Below are 22145 nucleotides of genomic sequence, written 5' to 3' on the forward strand. Positions count from 1 at the left end.
TCTCTCATCATGTTGAATAATTTCTCATAACTATTTCTAGAATGGAAATATTCTCTTTTAGGCTCATGACTGTTAAGCTGAAAACACTTAGGACGAATATGTCCAATCTTACCACAGTTATGACACGTAGGAATAAACCTTTGAGAAGGTTGGTTCCTTAACATGTGCATACTTCTCGACTTAGAACTAGACATATAGGAATCAGTTAGAGTTCCCTTACCTTTTCCATCTTTGGAAATTTGAGGAGAAATTACCTTCTTTTCAGCCAAGCTATCTTCTTTGTTCACTGGTTTCACAAAAATCATCTTTGAAGAAGAAGCAACATTAGTAGATAAAATAGCAGATTTATCAAAACCCAATCCAGTTCTATCAAACGAATGTTTCTGATTATGTAGCATTTGATTTAGCTTTTCACTAGAGAATTCTGTTAAATGATTCTTTGATTCATTCAGTTCATTCTCTAAGGATTTCACTTTGGCAATTAGCATTTGATTTTCAGACATCAAAGTATTATGAGTAGCAAGAGAATCAGTTAAGGTGACAGAAAGTTGATCATTTTCAAGATTAACCTCATTGAGTTTCTTCAATTGCTGCTTATTCAGCTTTTTCAGTTTAGTGTATTCCACAAAGAGATTATTATAAGCATTTTGCAAATCATCTTCTTCTTCCGAATCATTATCGGACACACCTTGTTTGTCTTGAGAATTACACTCACTATTCTCATGCTCACTCTCATAACTAACTCCAAATGCTAAGTAATTAACTCCTTGTTCAGCATCGTCCTTGTCTGACTCATCACTTTGAGTCACATTAAATGCCTTGCCATTTGACTTTCTCAAGTTAGCACAGTCAACACGAATGTGTCCATGTCCTCCACATTCGTGACACTTGATACCTTTAGGTGACTTTCCTTTCTCAACATTCTCATTTCTAGATTTCTCAGAAAATTGTGAATTGCTATTTCTAAGATTTCCTTTCTTGGCTCTAAAGAATTTCCTAAACTTCTTAGCAAACATAGCAATTTCTTCCTCATTTCCAGAATCCTCATCAGATGAACCACAAGAGTCAACCTTAACATTTTTTGCCTTAAGAGCAATATTTTTGGTGTTCTTGTGTTTAGGAAGAATTAGCTCAAAGGTCTGAAGGGAACCTACAAGTTCTTCTACTCTCATAGTATCTAAGTCCTTGCTCTGTTGTATAGCAGCAATTTGGGGAATAAACCTCTCAGGCAAAGATCTTAAGAATTTTTTCACCACTTTAGCATCATCCATTTTCTTTCCCAAATTAATGGTAGAGTTTCTAATGACACTAAGCTTTGAATAGAATTCATCAAAAGTTTCATCTTCCTGCATTCTAATCTCCTCAAACTGAGAAACCAACATTTGAATTTTTGAAGTTCTAACAACCTTAGTTCCTTCATGTGTGATTTCTAAAGTTTCCCAGGCTTCCTTAGCTATTTCACATCTAGAAATTCTAGAAAATTCCTCATTTGAAACAGAGATGTAAATAGCATTTATAGCTTTGTCATTCGCAGTAGCATTATTCTTTTCCTCTGTTGTCCATTCAGCTATTGCTTTTTCTGGACGTGTCCATCCAGATTCGACAATATGCCAAACATTAATGGATTTAAAATATGCTCTCATACGAATTTTCCAAAGGGTATAATTTGTTCCGTCAAAGACGGGAAGAGAATTAGGAGCAACAGTATGAGACATTTGATATGGAGTCTCGGATCACACTCAGGAAATAAATCCTTCACAGAGTGAACCCGCTCTGATACCAATTGAAAATTCTAAAACGACTCCAATTATCACCTACTCACACGTCTAGGAGTTTTACAGAAAAAAAAAACCAGAAAACAGATCTAACTTAGCAGTTAAGAAATCAACCAAATACTGATATGAAATATGCAAATCAAGAGCACAGATATTTGGTTACGAAGAGGAAACCATTTAGAGAACTCTCTAAATGTAAAACCTCTCCGGGGCAGCCAAACCCAGGAAATCAATCCACTATAAGAAGAATAAGGAATACAAGAAGAATTACAAAACCTTTGCAATTTTACTCTTCCTTGTACACGACAAGCGACCCACTTGACTTCTACCGCAGTAGTCATTTCCAGAACATCTGGCACAATTCTTCTATAAGATTTCCTTTCACCGGAACTCCGATTGGCTTCACGTATTTAATCCCTTCTCAAATAAGCTAGAACAATATCTCTCTCTAAGCTCTCTGATTTTGCTCTCCAAAAATACGTAGTTGTAAATGGCAAACTCACGTAGCTTAAATAGACAAATAAACCTAATAAATCAGCCATGTCCGGACCCTGCAGATCTGAGGTCCGGACAGGCCTCATAAAATGCACTTTCGGGAACTGGGGTCCGGACCCGGGGAATTGAGGTCCGGACCCTGCTTGAAAAATCAAGTTTCTGGAAATGGGGTCCGGACCCGGCTTCTGGAGGTCCGGACCCGGACTGTCCAGTCTTCATCAACAACTCCGATCGATAGGCGTTTGTGGTCCGATTGAGCTGAAATTTTGCAGGGACGTTCATAACACATGAATCTACATTATGAACGGTGGAGATTGGATTCTGAGTATTCTATATCAGTGTTTGAGCCGTGAACAGTAGCATCTGCATTTTGGAACTGAATTAAGCCAACACAAGAACTAACACTTCACTTTTGTAAAGACATTTACTCATAAAACACAAAGATAGTTTTTGACTATTTTTTTTTTATAACATAAAAAACAAGAATTTGATAGAAATATATTTAATTATCAACTGTAATATACTACATTTTTAATAAAAAATATTTTTAAAGCGTTTTAATTTCTAAAAACAGTCAAAATTTCATAATTTATTTGAAAGTACATAAGATATTTATGTTAAGTTTTTATCCAGATCGACTCGGGTCCTTTCACTCTCAACTACTATAGTTTGTTTTACTCATGAGATATTTATTCGAAGACGTTCCGAGTTGGCGCTTTCCATGGATGACTGACACGGGAATCTAATCAATAAAGGTCAAAGGACTTACCCTATGAAGACGTACGTTCCGGGTCCACCAGCCTCAATAATTTTTCCACTTACAAACTCCCATCTTACCTCCCTGCACGGATCCTCATTGTAGAGTTTTTTAAATAGTAATAAAAAGGAAATAGAGAAAAAAGGATCGGAAGGAGTTGCCAAACAAGTTACAGAGCAAAGAGAAGAATTTTTCTACTCGTTTCTAGACGATCGGGCCCACAGAAAAAAATAATAATAAAAAAAAATTGTGGAGGTTCCGAAGAAGCAGTTCATTTTTTGAGAATTTCTAATTTTTTTGAAATTCCATGAGATATTTATTTGAAGGTTTTATCCTGAGGGTCATTTCACTCTCAACTATTGAAGTTTTTATCAAGAGGGCCCATAAGTTCAAACTTATAAGAATGAAAAATTTAATCACTTAATTATTACTTTAACATTAAATCAATACAAGTGAAAGAGAAGGATAATATAACATCTTCAATCTCTATCTTCAATTCATTTCTTATTGGTGGGTGCATATCAATTTGCGACCTCGGCAGAGAAGTGATAAATGGAAGCAGCTGCAATGGCATCAACTGCTGTCAAACCACAATTCCTTTAGATCTCCATGCCTTCAATATAAGTATGAGGCCACTAAATGACAACGTAGCCTCGGAGGGATGCAAGTCTGCATTCTTGGTAGAAGAAAAGTGGTTCCAGAAACGTGGTTTAATTAATATGAACTCCATTATGTCGCACGTTCCTGTGGTGTTGAAATGGAGGATTCCTGATGCATCATTCAACTCACTTCCAATATCCTATATTCATGGCTCCGCCTCCACCGCTAATAATAATAGCTCCCCAAGCTACATTTGTTCTAATATTACTCAATATTATTCTTCGCGGAGTGAAAACTGGACCTTCACTTATACATGTTCTTGCAAAAAAGGCTTTGAAGGAAATCCCTATCTTCTTCATGGAAGCCAAGGTAAACTTTTTGTACCACCTACTCTATTTATCTCTTTAATTCTTTTCTTTTCTTTTTTTTTTTCGTTTTTATATGTGTTAATTAAATACCTAGTTCTATAAATTAACACTTGTACAACACGTATGCATGTAAGTGTCACAGGCTCACAGCAATGTCCCCACATACATGTGCCTTGTGCGCAGAGCACAAGTATACACTTGTGTAGTGTTGAATTACACGTGAACCTGGAAAAAAAAAAAATTGATAAATTTGATGATATAATATAATATCTTTTTGGTAGATCATTCTAAAATTTAGTTAGACAAAGGGAAGCTTTAATTTGTACTTAATTTTTTTTTTCTTCCTATTTTATCTTTTATCATTAAATATCTTACAAGTGATTTAATTTTTTTTTTATTTTTTTTCAGATAAGTACAAAATTTATTGAAAAGAACTAGATATTAACCTATTACGTACCCTAGGCGGATGGTCCCTTTTAAAAACAAGACCTTTTTTTTTTTTTTGACCACTTGCTATCCCTATATATGCCAGATGGAATATGACTCTCTCAATTTTAAATAAAATTGATTTAAAATTGGTGCATCTAATTGTATATATGAAGTTAACATTAATACATTTAAAAGAAAATTCAAATAATGTGAAATCATGTAAATCATTATATCTCTGTGCCAAATAGCTACTAGTACAGGCACATGTTGTATAATTAAATTTCTTATTTTTATTAATTTAAACTTTTGGGATGATCCATGATATTATCAAACTGAAATTTGCTTATTGGGTAGGAATTTGAACCCACCAAAATGTTATAATTCTAATTTAAATGATTAAGTTTCTTATTTTCTTAATGTTGCTTTTAAATAATTAGAGATTTAATGATCACAATGAATTTTTCTTTTGATTTATTAGATAAACCTTGTTCATCTTCTTACATGTCAGATATTAACGAATACGAAAACCTAAAGTCACCCTGTTTCAATAATGGATCTGAGAGTGTATATTGTGAAAATACTAATAGGTCTTTCTTTTGTCGGGTAGTTGAACCCACCAAGCCTCCGTTTAGGGTGGCCATGATTGCAATAGGTATATTTATTTGGATCGGAGTGTGTAGCTTCCCGTTTTATTTTTCTTTTGAAAAAGTGAGTCAAAAAGCACCCGCACAAGAAATCTCATCATATTTTGTCCCACATTGTTTTGATTGATTTTCTTTTACCTTGCTTGTTTTAATTGGTTCCACTTGTTTGGGATATACATTCTTTTAAGATAATTAATATTATATTTTGGAGAAAACTCTTAAAACACATGTTTTGAGAAAAACATTTATAGCACATTTCTCGAACAAATTTAAAGGGATCAAAATGGGCTCCACATGGTTACATTTTCTAAAACTTATGGCACTCAGATATACTCCTATCCCTTAAAGTTTTCACATCCCAATCTTTGAATTCAACTTTCTCAATCAAGACTATTGCTATAACTTTTTTACTACAATGAGTAATATTTTCCTATTACTTTGTGTTAAGCTGGTATTACTAGTGTCCTTGGGCTATTAATTCTACTTGTTGGTGGATGGTGGTCCTACAAAGTGGTAAAGAAAAGGAGGAAGATTAAACAGAAGAACAAGTTCTTCAAACAAAATGGTGGTTTATTGTTAAAACAACAATTATCTTCGCATGAAACCAATGTTGAGCACACTAAATTGTTTAATTCAAAAGATTTGGAGAAGGTTACTGACTGTTTTAATGTAAATATAATACTTGGTCAAGGAGGACAAGGCACTGTTTACAAAGGCATGTTAGCAGATGGAAGAATCGTTGTAGTGAAAAAGTCCATGGTAATTGATGAAGGAAAACTTGGAGAATTTATTAATGAAGTTGTCATTCTTTCACAAATTAATCACAAGAATATGGTTAAGCTAATTGGATGTTGTTTGGAGACAGAAGTTCCTTTGTTGGTTTATGAATATGTTCCTAACGGAACTCTTTTCCAATATGTGAATAGCCAAGTTGAAGAGTTTGCACTAACATGAGATATGCGCTTACGAATTGCAACAGAAGTTGCAGGAGCTCTCTTCTACTTACACTCAGCAGCTTCTATGCCCGTTTACCATCGAGATATTAAGTCTACAAACATACTTTTAGATGATAAATATAGAGCTAAAGTAGCGGATTTTGGGACGTCAAGAACCATAACTGTTGATCAAACTCACTTAACAACACTAGTGCATGGCACTTTTGGATACTTGGACCCTGAGTATTTCCAGTCAAGTCAGTTTACAGAAAATAGTGATGTTTATAGTTTTGGTGTTGTCCTTGCTGAGCTGTTAATTGGAGAAAAAGCAATATCTTCCACAAGGACACAAGAATCCAGAAGTTTAGCAACAAATTTCATTCAATCTATAGAGGAGAACAATTTGTTTGGTATTATTGATAGTTGAGTTTTGAAGGAAGGTAAGAAGGAAGATATTAGTGTCGTTGCGAACCTTGCGAAAAGGTGTTTGAACTTAAACAGGAAGAAACGGCCCACAATGAAAGAAGTCGCAAAGGAGTTGGAGGCAGTTCAAACGTTGGAAAAAGCTCCTAACTTTCAGCAAAACTATGAAGAGATTGAATATGTCCCAGCAGAAATGTATGAGCGATTGGATGATGTTCCTTCATCAACAATGTCAACTTCATTTGTGGACGCCCAACCATTATTACCTTCTCAATCAGTATGAATCAATATTTGTTTAATGTCATGTTGTAGGCTACATAATTTGTTGTGTACTTTGTTTTCTAATAGTCATTTCAAGAATCTTCTAAGAACATGGATTAATCATATTCAATTGTCTTATGATAGTATAAGGTAGCAGAAATCTCTATGTCTATTTTTATAAGAATCAATTTCATTGTCTGTGTCAAATTAGGCCTTAAGCTACTTTACTAAGTATTTTGTCGTATGAATAGCTCTCTTTTCTACCTCAGGATTTCCATTAATGGCAAAGCAAAATTATTAGAATTCAACACTTCCATTTTGACTACTAGACCAAACTCTATGTCAAATACTATAGCCATCGGGTACCCTCCTTTTTGATCATGTGCCTCCATATATGGGCATGAGCTTCGGGTTTGACCCAAAGGTAATTAGCATAGCCAATTAAGTCGTCCATCGTTATCTTTTAATTACTTGTGACCAATAGCAAGGAGATTGTGGTTGTAAAAGGGTTATAATTATTGTCTATGGTCATGCATGTATAGATGGTCGAGAATAATTAATCTTTTTCCAATAGGATGCTTGCGAAGACGCGGAGATGGACGTTTTCCTGACTAAAAGTCATTACAATGACTTTTAATTAGGCCTTTGATTAATTTTACGGTATCCTATATCTTGATTTTAATTAAATCTTGAAATTGGATGAATGGCCCAGATCATGAGGCCTTCTAATTGTTAGAGGTGAACACCAATTTCAGATACTCAGCAGAATTAATTTACTTCTCTTTGTGCAAATTGAATGATAACACAGTAGCAAAATAATAATCAAGCAAGACACCAAGATTTTTACGTGGAAAACTCTCCAATGCGAAAGTAAAAACCACGGGACCTAATTCAGTTAAATCTTCCACTATCAACAATAATGAGTTTACAATTGTCTTCCCTAGATAAATATCTAGAAGTTATCACCACATCAAGAATACATGCATTCTTGGATCAAACATAAAATTCATCATCTTAAAGTGGATTCCGACAAGAATAAAGAAAAATCTCACCAAATAGGTATTAGTAACCAAGCGATTGGAGAGGAATTCCAACGATCGACACAGTCAATATGTAGCACTCGTCTTCAGGAGCAACACTTTAAAATTGCATCAAGATCGAACCACAAAAGACCTTCCAATCTCTGATGGATGTGAAAAAAGCGTAACATTTTTTTCTTCTTTTTCTTTCTCTCCCTGCGCCACACTGTTTCTTTCTTCTCTCTTTTTAACTTTTTGTCTCACGGTTTTTTTTATACAGCATACAAAGGGTTATAACCCTTCGTTGCTGCCACGTGGGTTGGTCCCACATAAAGAGGGACCACCCCAACACTAATTGATTGTTTAACGTATGTTACGAATATATACGACGCGCCCAAAAAGCCACAATTGTGGACCATTCATTTGGGTCAACCATGGCTGCTAGCTTCATGCACAAAAGGCAACTTGGTCTTATTGGCGACTACTAGAAGGAAGATAATCGCTTATGAAAGCAAGCTGGGGGGGCCTTGGGCTTTGCTGCTTCACACGCCCATTCATCATCCTAGAAAGAAAGAGAGACAGAGAGAGAGAGATGGTGGTGCGAATGGTGTTTCAGAGCATTTTATTATTGTTTTCAATTTACGCATTTGTGCAAGCAGCGGGCTTTTCAATCAGTTCATGTCAACCAAGCTGTGGGGATGTTAACCTCAAATACCCTTTTGGAATAGGAGCCGGTTGCTACGCTGATGCCTGGTTTGAAGTAGTTTGCAGAAATGACTCTTTGGCCTCTCCCTCTCCCAAACCTTTCTTGCGGATCCTCAACCTGGAGGTGCTCGACATTTCATTAGACGGCACAGTTCGCGTCAACTTTCCGACAGTTTACAATTGCACAAACGGTACAAGCAGCACAGCAAACATTGTGGAGTTACGAAACAGCCCTTTCATCTTCTCCCAATCCGAAAACAAATTCATCGCCTTGGGTTGCAACAACTTTGCTTCAATGGAGTCCGTAGATGGGTCTGGCTCAGTCATTGGTGGGTGCATGTCCATTTGTGACACGACTAAAGTGGTAAATGCAAGTAGCTGCAATATTGGCATCAATTGCTGCCAAGCCTCAATTCCTTCGGATCTCGATGCCTTCAATACAACAATGGAGGTCATGAATAGTAAAGATCTTGTCATCAATGGATGCAACTCTGCATTCTTGGTAGAAGAAAAGTGGTTCAAGACTGATTACCGCACTCTTTCGCTTTTCGTTCCTGTGGTGCTGGAATGGTGGATTCCATATACGTCATTCATCTCACTTCCAATAGCCAATTATAATACCTCCTCCACCTATAATTGTAGGCAAGTAGTGGTTAAGCAGCGGACCACAACTTTTACATGTTCTTGCAAAGCCGGCTATGGAGGAAATCCCTATGTTCCTGGAGCATGTCATGGTAAGTTTTCGTACAAGTACTTCTATGCCTTTAATTCTTTCTTTTTCTTTTTCATTTATAGATACAGATCTCATTCTGAAATTTTTTGTTTTTTTTTTGTAGTAGTAGTTTATTTTCAATCGAAACCTCCATTGAAAACTTTTAAGATCGTTTAATTATTATTCAAATAGTTCATTTTCTATTAAAACTTCAAATGAAGACTTTTCAAAAGTCGGCAATTGAAGTTTCCATAGATAATGGGCAACTAGAATTAGAATAAGTAATTGACCCAATTAATCACTCACAAATTAGAAGTCTTGAATGAAATTTTAGACAGAAAATGAACTATTGAAATAAATAATTGAACTAATTAGAGAAGTTTATGATTTTTATTTATTTATTTATTTTGGTTTGGGTTTTACATATGCAGCCTCTTGAACATTCAATTTAAGTAATATTCTTAATAAACTAATTAATAAACTTTGTATATTCTATTTAGATTAATAAAATTTATCATAAATACCAGATGCAAGAGGGGTATAAATTTTACTTTTCAGCAGATTATACCTAAACATAAACTCCAATTCCTAAACTTTACCTTTGTCTCAATAACACTAGCAAAAGATATATATTTCTCCACCATAAACATGACAAGAACATTCTCGGTGGGCTGCTGGCAATCACTAATTATAGCACGTATTGTTTTTTTTACAAAGTGTTCTCTCAACTTTACATATTTTCCACGTGTAAAAAATATAGCTTTTATTTATTTATTTCTATAAGCTTTTTGTACCTATTCTCATTTTTGTCATTTATCATTTTAACCATTATAAAAACACCTCTCCACAAACTTTACCCTCACTCAACCCATTTCCACTGCAATCTGAAGAAACCCTCCTGTACGTCAATGCATGGTTATATAGAGAAATACTAAAGGCCCAACTTTTTTGCTCAACAAAAGTCCAACTTTTACCTTCTTTTTTTTTTTTTCTAAAAAAACAAAAACGAAAAATGGAAAAAATGTCTAAAGCAACCCTATCTATTTTTTGCCTTTCTTTTATTTAGTATTTTTTAAAAAATAAAAAAATAGTATTTTTCTTCATAACAATGACATTTTCTTAAAAAAAAAATGACATTATTATGAAAAAAAAATACCATTTTTCATTTTTTTTAAAATACCAAATAAAAGAAAGACAAAAAATAGATAGGATTGCTTCAAACATTTTTTCTATTTTTTATCTTATTTTATTTTTTAAAATTAAATAAGGCAAAAAAGTTGGGTCCCTATCATTCCTCGGTTATATATTTCTTAAAATTTAAGTGAAGGGAATCACATGAGCCTCACAAGAGAACTCACGTGATCAGATTAATTTACATAAAAAATTAAATGATTAATTTTGTTTTTCTATTCTTAATCTTTTGAAATGATTAGTGATTAAATAATCACTCTGAATTTTGCTGCTGATTTATTAGATGCTAATTTGCGTTTGTCTCCTTAATTACATGATCAGTTATAGAGGAATGCGAGCTCACACACCCTTGTTTGGGTTACAATCCATCGCCGCTTATATTCTGTGAAAATACATATAATGAAGAAGAAGAGAGAATCTATACTTACAATGGGTCTTACATTTGTTACCGTCCGATATTTTTGACCATTGAGTCTCGGGTTGAAGTGTTCACAATAGGTATGTTTACTTGGATCAAAGTGTTTTAAGGCTTCCCATTTTATTTTTCTTTCCCCTTGCTTGTTTCAATAGGTACATCAAAACTATTGCTATAACTTTTTACTACTACATTGCGTTAAGCAGGTATTAGCAGCGGTCTTGGGCTATTGGTTCTACTTGTTGGTGGATGGTGGTCGTACAAAGTGGTAAAGAAAAGAAGGATGATTAAACAAAAGAACAAGTTCTTCAAACGAAATGGTGGTTTATTGTTACAACAACAATTATCTTCACATGAAGTCAATGTTGAGAACATCAAATTGTTTAATTCAAAAGAATTGGAGAAGGCCACTTACCGTTTTAATGTGAATAGAGTACTTGGCCAAGGAGGGCAAGGCACTGTTTACAAAGGCATGTTGATAGATGGAAGAATCGTTGCAGTGAAAAAGTCTAAGGTAATTGATGAAGGAAAACTCGGAGAATTCATTAATGAAGTCGTCATTCTTTCACAAATTAACCATAGGAATGTGGTTAAGCTAATTGGTTGTTGTTTGGAGACAGAAGTTCCTCTACTAGTTTATGAATATGTTCCTAACGGAACTCTTTTCCAATACGTCAATGGACAAACTGAGGAGTTTCCACTAACATGGGATATGCGCTTACGAATTGCAACAGAAGTTGCAGGAGCTCTCTTCTACTTACACTCAGCAGCTTCCACCCCTATTTACCATCGGGACATTAAGTCTACAAATATACTCTTAGATGATAAATTCAGAGCTAAAGTAGCTGATTTTGGGACTTCAAGATCCATCGCTGTTGACCAAACTCACTTAACCACGCGAGTGCATGGCACTTTTGGATACTTGGACCCTGAGTATTTCCAATCAAGCCAATTTACAGAAAAGAGTGATGTTTATAGTTTTGGTGTTGTCCTTGCTGAGCTCTTAACTGGCGAAAAAGCAATATCTTCAACAAAGACACAAGAACCCAGAAGTTTAGCCACATATTTCATTCAATCGGTGGAGGAGAACAGTTTGTTTGATATTATTGATAGTCGAGTTTTGAAGGAAGGTAAGAAAGAAGAGATAATTGCGGTCGCGAACCTTGCTAAAAGGTGCTTGAACTTAAATGGGAAGAAACGACCAACAATGAGAGAAGTCACAATAGAGTTACAAGCAGTTCAAATGTTGCAAAAAGGTGCTAACCTTCAACAAAACTATGAAGAGCTTGAATATGTTGGAGCTGAAGTGTACGAGCTATGGGATGTTGCTCCCACATCAATTGTGTCAACCGCCTCCATAGACGCCCAACCATTATTATACACCACAAAAAAAACAAGGTTTAGTGACATGGTTATTTGGGGCATTTTTGGCTAAAAAAACGTCCCTATTGATTTCGCAACGCTTGATTAGGGGCACTTGGGACATGTCGGTTTTTATGGCGACTAGAATTTAAGATTGAGACGTTTTTTTACGAAAAAACACCTCGAAAAGGGGATGTTTGGAACAAAGCGCCCCCCTTTTTAAAAGGGGGCGCTTAGTTGTGAAAAACGCCCCCTTTTTTAAATGGGGGCGCTTCCTAAGCAAGCGCCCCCTTTTTTAAATGGGGCCACTTCCTAGGCAAGCGCCCCCGTTTTTAAATGGGGGCACTTCCTAAGCAAGCGCCGCCATTTAAAAAAGGGGGCGCTTCCTAATCAAGCGCCCCATTTTTAGAATAAGGGTGCTTCCTAGGCAAGTGCCCCCTTTTTAAAATAAGGGTGCTTCCTAGGCAAGCATCCCATTTTTTAAAAGGGGTCGCTTGCCTAGGAAGCGACCCCTTTTTAAATGGGGGCGCTTGCCTAAAAAAGGGGGCGCTTACCTAGGAAGCACCCTCATTCTAAAAAGGGGGCGCTCAGGTGGGCAAGCGCCCCCTTTCATAAATGGGGGCGCTTGCCTAAAAAAGGGGGCGCTCAGGTGGGCAAGCGTCCCCTTTCATAAATGGGGGCGCTTGCGTGTAAAGGGCCCCTATTTCTATATGGAAGCACTTCTACGCTGCGAAGCGCCTCCAATAATTAATATTTAGAGAAAATATTTTTCCCATGCAATCCATATATATTTTTTATTTTCTTCTGATATACAATATGCAATACAATATTGTATTGCGTATTTTCTCCATAAATATTGGATTAATCCATAAATATTTTCTCCATTCATCAATCTCATACAATCTTATACATATATATCTCACAATACATATCTAATCCATATATACAATCTCATATCTCATAAGACAATTAAATCCAAAATGATGATATCATAAACACAAAGTGTACGTACCACATCTTAAAGAGTTAACAAAAATTATACCATACATATGAAATAAAATATCCAAAACGATATCATAATCACAAAGTGTACCACCTCTTAAAAGAGTTCACAAAAATTGTTTATTACATATGAAATAAAATATATCAACGAGTTCGCTTAGCATTTGGTGTCAAATACGTACTCAACCTAACAGGTCAAGTATACGTACGTCACTTAACGATTACCTGCAAATGATAAAACCAAAAAAAATATATATATTAAATTACAAACTTATATCTAACTATTTTGAAAGTTCAAACCTATATATAATTAGATTATATTACAATTGACTAAGATATGAAGATCTACACATACTTTGTGATGATCCACAATGGTCGCCTTCTGCATCAGCTGCATCCTCATCTTCATTTGTTAATTCATTCTCACCTATATATAAATAGATGCAAATGTATATTATGCAATCATATATATGTTCTTAAGTCAACAGTAATGAATTGTGTTTGAGCAGCTAGTTCCCCTATAAAAGGATAAAAGATAAAAGAAGAACAGCATAAAATAATTTTTATTGTGTTTAAATTATATAAGCCAACATTAAAGGATAAAAGATAAAGGATGAAAGATAAGCCAACATTAGAATTTCAAATTTTATGTTGTTCTTCCTTTATCTTTTATCATTTATACAGCAATAAAATAATTTTTATTGTGTTTAAGTTATATAAGCCAACATTAAAGGATAAAAGATAAAGGATAAAATATAAGCCAACATTAGAATTTCAAATTTTATGTTGTTCTTCCTTTCTCTTTTATCATTTATTGTGTTTAAGTTATTTTTATATAACTTAATGTTTGAGCAGCTAATTCTCCTATATAACTAAAAATAATTTTGATGCGTCTGCTATCCAGGCGCCCTTAATTAAGTGCGCCTGGATAGCAAGCGCCATTAATTAGGGGTGCCTGCCAGCTAGGCGCCCTTAATTAACGATGCCTGGCTGGCAAGCGCTACCCTAATTAAGGTATATTCCGGACTCCAGAAGATCATCATGTTTCTTCCACAATGGTATATATACAACTTTTCCAAAGAACTTACATAAGGCAATTAAAATTCAAAAAAATGGCACCAATCTCGACGAGTAATTTTGGATAGTAAAGTGGACTATTCTGGCACTACCAATAAAGAGGAAAAACAAAGGAACATGATAATAAAGGATAAGGAAAAACAATAAATTTTTAAAAAAAAAAGAAAAAAAGAAAAGAGGTATTCCGATCCACTTAATTCTGCAATAATAATTCAATACTAAATGTTAATATGAACGAACTGCACAGTGAAATCAAAACTGAATTAAATTTGAAAGAACACTCCAGGACAACCACGGAGATTCTTCAAAATTGTGATTGTTGCATTCAACAAACCAACTACACCCTAAAAGTAGAGAAAACTTTGTTGAATTTAAAATTCCTAATTCTCATAAAAATCATAATACATAAAAAATCTGACTATTAGAATCCCAAATCGACAACTTAAAGAGACAGCAGATACAAAGAAAAACAGAGACAGAGACAGAGAGAGACTCACTAGTACAGGAACATAGAGAGAGGCAGGCCAGTTTCGACTGGAGAAGATGGCCGGTAGGTTGGCCAAACGTGTGGGTCACTGGGCGCCGAAGAGAGAGATAGGAAAATCGAGATTGAGAGAGGGGCGACTAGCGCCGTAGAGAGAGATATGGATCAATATATATTGAGGGAGAGGCTAGGGATCTAATATATATATATATATATATATATATATATATATATATATATATATATATATATATATATATATATATATATATATATATCCTGATGCAGAGAGGGGGGACAGGCGGGCCGCGCGGGGAGAGGTTAGGGAAAATATATATTGAGGGAGAAATTAAGTCTTAGAGCGGGAGCTGAGGAATCAAAAAGAAAATTAAGTTCCCGCTCGCAAAAACAAAAAATATAAATATATTAAAATTAAAAAACACTTATAAATTTATTTATAAAAATAAAAAGTAAATACTAAAAATTAAAAAACATTTAAAAGAGACTTAAACTAAAAAATATATAAATGCAAAATCAGTTAATGTGGTTGTCGAGATTAAAAATTAAACTATGTGATATAAAAACAAAAATAATACTAATTCAGAAATTATCGGGATAGGCCACAATAATAATTTAATTCTTGTAGGCACCCTTAATTAAGGGCGCCTAGCTGGTAGGCGCCCCTAATTAAGGGCACCTAAATGGCAAGCGCCCCTAATTAAGGGTGCTTGGATAGCAGGCGTCCCGAAGTAAGAGCGCTTGCAAGCCAGGTGCCCTTAATTAGGGGCGTTTGCCAGCCAAACTCACTTAATTAAGGGCGCTTGCCAGCCAAGCGCACTTAATTAAGGGCGCTTGCAAGCCAGGCGCCCTTAATTATGGGCACTTGCCAGCCAAGCGCACTTAATTAAAGGCGCTTGCCAGCCAGGCGCCCTTAATTAGGAGTGCCTGCCAGCTAGGCGCATTTAATTAAGTGCGCCTAGCTGGCAGGCGCCCCTAATTAAGGGCACTTGCCAGCCAAGCGCCCTTAATTAGGAGCGCTTGCCATCCAGGCGCACTTAATTAGGGGCGCCTAGCTGGCAGGCGCCCCTAATTAAGGGCGCCTGGATAGCAGGCGTCCCGAATTAAGGGCGCTTCCCAGCCAAGCGCCCTTAATTAGGGGCGTTTGCCAGCCAGGCGCACTTAATTAAGGGCGCCTAACTAACAGTCGCCCCTAATTAAGGGCAACTGGATAGTAGGCGTCCCGAATTAAGGGCGTTTGCCAGCCAGGTGCCTTTAATTAGGAGCGCTTACCAGCCTGGTGCACTTAATTAGGGGCGCCTAGCTGGCAGGCGCTCCTAACTAAGGGCGCCTAGATAGCAAGCGTCTTGAATTAAGGGCGCTTGCCAGCCAAGCACACTTAATTAACTAAATTGGGGCATATCCTATTGGAATGTCCCGAATTAAGGGGACGTTTTTTTGCGCAGGCGTTGCTAATTTTATTTTGTGTCGTTTACACAATAAAACGTCCCTATAAGGGGATGTTTTATTAAAACGCCTATATTCCAAGCGTTACTAAACCTTGTTTTTTTTGTAGTGATAGTCATCATTAATATTTGTATAATGTCATGTTGTATGCTACATAATTTATTGTTTTCTTTGTATTCCTACAAGTACTTTCAAGAATCATTCAAGAACATGGATTAACCATATATATTTGGTTGTCTTATTATAGTAGAAGATAGCCGAAAGCCCCATGTTCATTTTATAATTAGGATCCTTTGTTTTTTTTTTTTTTTTTTTTCTTTGTTGGTCTAGATCAAATGAGTAAAATGAAGAAGAGAACGAAAGCAATCAAAGAACAAAATAAATGAATATATACTACAACAGAACATGACAATAGAATACCATTTTTACAAGAGCAAAAACATTTTCCATAGATGATTAATGATACTAATAAATTCAGGCTAATAATGATACTAATAAATTCAGGCTGAGTTAGCATTAAATTTGAGTTCAAACCTGTAATCACTTTGGTCGATGGGTAGAAATCCCATTCCACCATACTGCGAAAAGATTCTAGTGGCTTACACGCTCAAAAGAACTTTTCACACGTGCCCTATGTAATGGAAACAGAGTGTGGGTGGGTGTTTGAGTATGATAATTTAAATGTAACCAATCCTAATCGAATCTCTTAACTTAAGATAATCTAATCCTCATTTATGAAAAGGATATAATCTAATCCTCATTATTTTTCTTATTATCTCAATCGTAGCAAAAATTAATAACACTAGGAACTACATTTTATTCTCTCACTCAAAAGCAGCCACGACATTGAAAATTAAAAAGAAAAAAAACAAAAAAAAAAAACATGGAGACTCAAAAACTCATAAGTTGATTAGAGACTAATCTTGTGAAGATGGCAGCAACATTTCCCTTCTACGCTTAAAAAAGACCAACATTTCATCACGATCAGGAAGGTGCTCTTTGATTACAGGCACTTCCTTAAAGTTCTTGATCCATGCATGCAAGCGAGGGAACTTGTGAGCCTCAAGCATCTTCACCCGGACAACTTCTTCGATGACTCCCAACCATTGAGCAATCTGTCCAAAGGCAATGTCCACTATCCCAATATTGTCCCCACCAAAAAATTTCTTGTCCCGGCCGAGCCCATCTTCCTCCATGGCTCTCAGCATCTCCAGGGTGTCTTTGATGGCCTTCTTTTGCTCTTCCCCACTAGTTCGGTAGACTACCCACATTGCAGAACCCTAACGAAATCAGAGACACTGCATGTTATCAAATCAATAAACTCATATATTTTTTGTTTTGTTTTTTTTTTGTTTTTACTTCAAGGCAAGCAGGTTATTTTATGTGGGTGTGATCATAGTATAGTACCTGCCCTTTATGAGAAGCTCAACAAAGACTTAGATGGCGAAAACTGCAGACACTTTCTCAAGTTCGACTGAATTATAATTTGACCAAGTCCCATTAAAGCATTCGTGAGACTCAAGATAATTAATTAATACTAATTAAGTTTAAAATTTTTCATTATAGGAGTAGAACCGCACCCTAGTACTTGTCCAACCACAGGCTTTTGCTTGGGTTATGGATGAATACTTCACGATTAATAATAATAATAACAACAACAATAAATAATAATAACGACCACCAAGCTATTTACTGAGGAAAAGATGAAGCAACTAAAAACAGAAGAACAAGTGGCAAAAGGGGAAGCAAGCATGTACCTTATCTTCAGCAAACTTAACCCAAAAGCGAGCAATGGCTCTCTCATAAGGATCAGTGGGCAGCAAAGGGTTGTGCGGCCACATCTCTTCGATATATTCGACGATAACCATGGACTCACAAATTGGTTTTCCGCTGTGAACAAGCACAGGGATCTTCTTGTGGACTGGATTGTGTTGAAGAAGCACAAGACTTTTGTTGAAAAGATCTTCTTCTATGTATTCATATGGAATGCCCTTTTGTTTTAGAGCCCATATGACTCTGTAAATGAATGGACTAGGCCATGTCCCATGAAGCTTCACCTCATGACTCATGTTTGAAGGAGCAATGCCGTACGTACCAGTTTAACTCACAGTTTGGTCATTCTCTAATGATCAATTAATATAACCCTCTTGCTTGGACAACAAGCTTCATGGTTTAAATTTCCTCTATATTTAACTCTTAGAGCTTCAATTAATCACTAAAGATTGAACTCAGAAAGGTGGCGTCTTGACTTTCTCCTTTGATTTCAATTCTTTTATTCCTAATATATATATTGTTTTTAGTTTGCTGCTTTGACACGTATTTTTCATTATTTTATTCTTGTTTGACTATGGATTTTGGCATTTTTTGTGTTTTTTTGTTTTTTAAGCAGATCGAGAGTCGAGACTATAAACCCAAGAGGGTTCAAGACCAACTACAAGCTGCCAAAGCAAAAACCTACAGACTTGAACAAGACAAAATGTTATAAATTATTTTATATCCAATTACTACTAAAATAATTTCAGATAAACCCAAAGACCCAACCAACCATCTAACCTTAAAGTAACTTAACAAAAACATAATTTCAATAATAATTTTTACTTCAATGTCAAAAAGGGTTTTACACGTATATTATTGCAAAAAGTGTTCTACACGTATAAATAAATAATTACGAATATGTGTACGTAACACTCTTTTCACTTAAAAGGGTAAAGATACAACTTCGTGGGCAAGGCCACAATTGTGTTTGGCAAGCTATCCCGATTATTGACTTTTAGTAGATGACATAATTTTTTATAAATCAGTTTTTAAGAGTGATAGGAGTTTTTTGAGCTATTACTTTTTTTTTTCTTTTTTCTTTTTAGAAAAAAAAAAAAACATTATTCACACATGCTAAGGCACACGTGCACTTTTAAAGGTTAGTTTTGTAAGAAATTTTAAAGGTTAATATTTTTAATTTGTTGCTCTATTTTATGATGTAGGGGCAGGCCTACGGATCTGGATCCCCTCCAATTGGAGAGAAATTAGTGATTCTTCAATTGTTAATCGTGACCTTTCATTTTAAATTCAATGGTTTATAAAATCATTTAAACCTCGGTAAAACAAAAGCCAGTATTTAATGCCTCAGTTATACAAAAGCAGTTGGTATTTTATAGATCATTGAATTTAAAATGAAGGGACACGATTAACAATTGGAGAATCTTCAATTTCTCCTCAATTGGAGGGGATCTCAACTCCTGACCTACATGCTAGGTTGATGGGAATCAGATCCTCTCCAATCCATTTTGGGCGGCAGAATATCCAGTTTATGGAAGAAGAAATCATAAAACCACAAATAGGACACATGTCTACTAACAAAAAATAATAATCAAATATTATTTTAGATTTAAATAAAATAAATTAAAAAAAAAAAAAAAAAACATAATTATAAAATATTAAGGGGTGGTTGGCCACCCCATATGGGGGCTGGGGCCCCATGGTCCTTGGGGGTGGTCCAACCACCCCCAGGGGCTAAATCTTAAAAAATAAAAAATAAAAAAAAATTATGTTTGGGGGTGGCTTCGCCCACCCAATACCACCCCATGGCCCTTGGGGGTGGTCTGGCCACCCCCAAGGGCCAAACGGAATTTATTTATTTATTTATTATTATTATTATTTTAAGATTTGGCCCTTGGGGGTGGCTACCCATGGGGTGGCTTCGGCCACCCCAGCCCCTAATTGGGGTGGTCCGGTCACCCCCAATGGGGTGACTATTTTATAATTTTATTTTATGATTAAAATATTAAATAAATGGGTACCTACATTAGGTACAATTAAAATAATGCATTGGGTACCTATATTGTTTCTCAATACATTGAGAAACACTTTAACATTGAGAAACCCTTGGTCTATTTTAAATTTAGGGATTCGGGTGTATTTTTGTGATTTTTTGGAAATATTTCCTAAATATAGGGAAGGGAATCAATTATAAGATATATATATATATATATGGAAATGCTAAAGGCCCAACTTATTTGCCCAACATATATAAGTTCAACTTTTGCCTTTTTTATTTTAAAAATAAAATAAAATAAAAAATGAAAAAAAAAAAAATGTCTGAAGCAACACTATCCATTTTTTGTCCTTCTTTTATTTGGAATTTTTAAAAAAAATAAAAGTGGTATTTTTTTTTTCATAATAATCACATTTAAAAAAAAAAAAGACCATTTTTATGAAGAAAAATATCATTTTTATTTTTTAAAAAGTACCAAATAAAAGAAGGACAAAAAATAAATAGAGTTGATTCAGACATTTTTTTTTTATTTTTTTTTTAAAATAAAAATAAAAAATAAAACCAAAAAAATAAAAATAAAAAATAAAAAAAGGCAAAAGTTGAACTTATATATTTAGGACAAAAAAGTTAAGGTTGTATCATCCTGCAATATAAAATCAATTCGTCTTTCCCATTTTTTATTGAAAACAACAAAACAAGAAGCAGAGCCCCATTTTATGGTCAACCAGTTTGAGTCAGAAAAGTAATAATGCTTGCCCACCATATGCTTTATGTTCTAAGCAAGTTTCAAGCCGCCTGAATATTTTATACATTTTTTGGGAAACAAATGTAGATTATTAGTTATGTTTTGGGATTTGTCCAAAGTCCTTATCATTCATTTCTAGATCAGTTTGAAAAAGACCATGAAAGCAAACAAAGAACAAAATAAAAGATTAGGTTATTATGACCGAAATTGTAGTAAATTTGATTAATACGAGAAAGATGAAAAAATATTTGTAAAGAAATTATTTTGTAGTGATTTTTTATTTATTTAAAAAATAATAAAAAATGATTGATGTATTATAAAAAAGTAAAAATATTGAAGTTGATACGAAAAGGAATAGTGTTAAAGACTTTTGCTGAGTCCTTATGACATGGTCAAAGTTCTGAAGAAGGACTTAGAAACTCTTCCTGCTACAGCATCAAAAGAGTGCGCATTTGTCAATATAGAATCAATCAACCATGAATATTCGTCAAACATTCCGGAGGGTGCAATTGTAGACATGCAAGCTATAAACCTTAATTTCCGGCATTCACATTGGTAACCCAAAATTTTGCAACACCGCAAGAATACGCTTTTTTTAATGTTGCTATTGGAGGGGTCTTGATCAGGAGGTTTAAGGAGCAACAACATGGAGGGTACGTAATCAAGAATCTAGCCTTTGGCTCTAAATATTTTTGGTTAATAAGATATTTTACTATTTCTTTATTTTATTTTACTATATAATTAAACATATTCTGTAGGAGTACATTGTAATTGTTACAATGAAATATTGTGAAATGCCAATATTGTAAATATAAATTACAGTTAAATATTGTAAATATTTACTAATATTTTGTTTACTAATTAGAAATTTATATTTTTTAAAAAAATTAATTAATTATTTGTGACCGTAAATGTCGTCGATATTGTCTAAGGGTGTTCCATGTAACAAGTGAATGAGAAATTATTGTGAATGCACTTGTAAGTGTTGAGTTTCACATTGAGAAAGTATAAAATAAAAAATAAAATAAAATAGTATTTAATATACCTAAGTCGACACAAGCTCATTAGCTTAGACTTTTGAGTTAGAGTGATGTTCAAATATATATTTTAATGCATTATTGGTAATAAATTTCAAATCATTTATCTTCCCAACACTGATATGAAAGCTATTTATTCATCAAAACATTATGGTCATCCCTAATATGGGAGCTATTAGCGACCTCTAGCTGATCATGAGGTGATTTTTGGCGATGACCATCAAGTGGCAATAGTGAGGAAATTGTGGTCGTAAAAGGGTTATTATTGTCTAGATCATGTATGTCGTCAAAAATAATCCTTTTTTTCAATAGGATTTTTGCGAAGACGCGGAGATCGACAGTTTCGTGACCAAAAGTCAATGTAATGACTTTTAAGCTTTTTGCAATATATATCATCTATCTTGACATAATTTGTTATGAAATCTATCATATTTTTCAGAATAAATGAGATGCATGCGAAAAATAAAAAGAATGTA

The 22145-nt window shown here is 34.7% G+C and overlaps 1 protein-coding gene, 1 long non-coding RNA gene and 2 pseudogenes across 3 annotated transcripts; 2 read left to right on the forward strand and 2 right to left on the reverse strand.

The window, feature by feature from the left end:
* The first annotated feature begins 3334 nt into the window (after positions 1-3334).
* On the forward strand, positions 3335-6709 carry LOC132178343 (wall-associated receptor kinase-like 10; annotated as a pseudogene).
* A 1508-nt stretch (positions 6710-8217) lies between these two features.
* On the forward strand, positions 8218-12164 carry LOC132177292 (wall-associated receptor kinase-like 10 pseudogene; annotated as a pseudogene). Its single transcript, XR_015911905.1, has 3 exons — positions 8218-9145; positions 10636-10812; positions 10936-12164. The product of XR_015911905.1 is annotated as a wall-associated receptor kinase-like 10 pseudogene (transcript).
* A 1043-nt stretch (positions 12165-13207) lies between these two features.
* LOC148586550 (uncharacterized) lies at positions 13208-14693 on the reverse strand. The gene is made up of 3 exons (XR_015911861.1): positions 14668-14693; positions 13449-13520; positions 13208-13318 (listed from the first exon to the last, which is right to left on the reverse strand). It is a non-coding gene; the product is annotated as an uncharacterized LOC148586550 (long non-coding RNA).
* A 2315-nt stretch (positions 14694-17008) lies between these two features.
* LOC132177293 (glutathione transferase GST 23-like) lies at positions 17009-18187 on the reverse strand. The gene is made up of 2 exons (XM_088515305.1): positions 17876-18187; positions 17009-17398 (listed from the first exon to the last, which is right to left on the reverse strand). The coding sequence occupies exons 1-2, from the start codon at positions 18185-18187 to the stop codon at positions 17036-17038; spliced, it is 675 nt and encodes a 224-aa protein (XP_088371431.1). The 3' UTR covers positions 17009-17035.
* Positions 18188-22145: the final 3958 nt, after the last annotated feature.

Source organism: Corylus avellana, chromosome 4 (genome assembly GCF_965113065.1).
Source record: "Corylus avellana chromosome 4, dhCorAvel1.hap1.2, whole genome shotgun sequence".
Taxonomy (NCBI): domain Eukaryota; kingdom Viridiplantae; phylum Streptophyta; class Magnoliopsida; order Fagales; family Betulaceae; genus Corylus; species Corylus avellana.

Coding starts and splice junctions, on each gene's coding strand:
- LOC132177293 (XM_088515305.1), bottom strand. CDS start 18,187: ATGAGTCATGAGGTGAAGCTTCATGGGACATGGCCTAGTCCATTCATT. Junction 17,399..17,875: donor TTAAGTTTGCTGAAGATAAG/GTACATGCTTGC, acceptor TGATTTCGTTAG/GGTTCTGCAATGTGGGTAGT.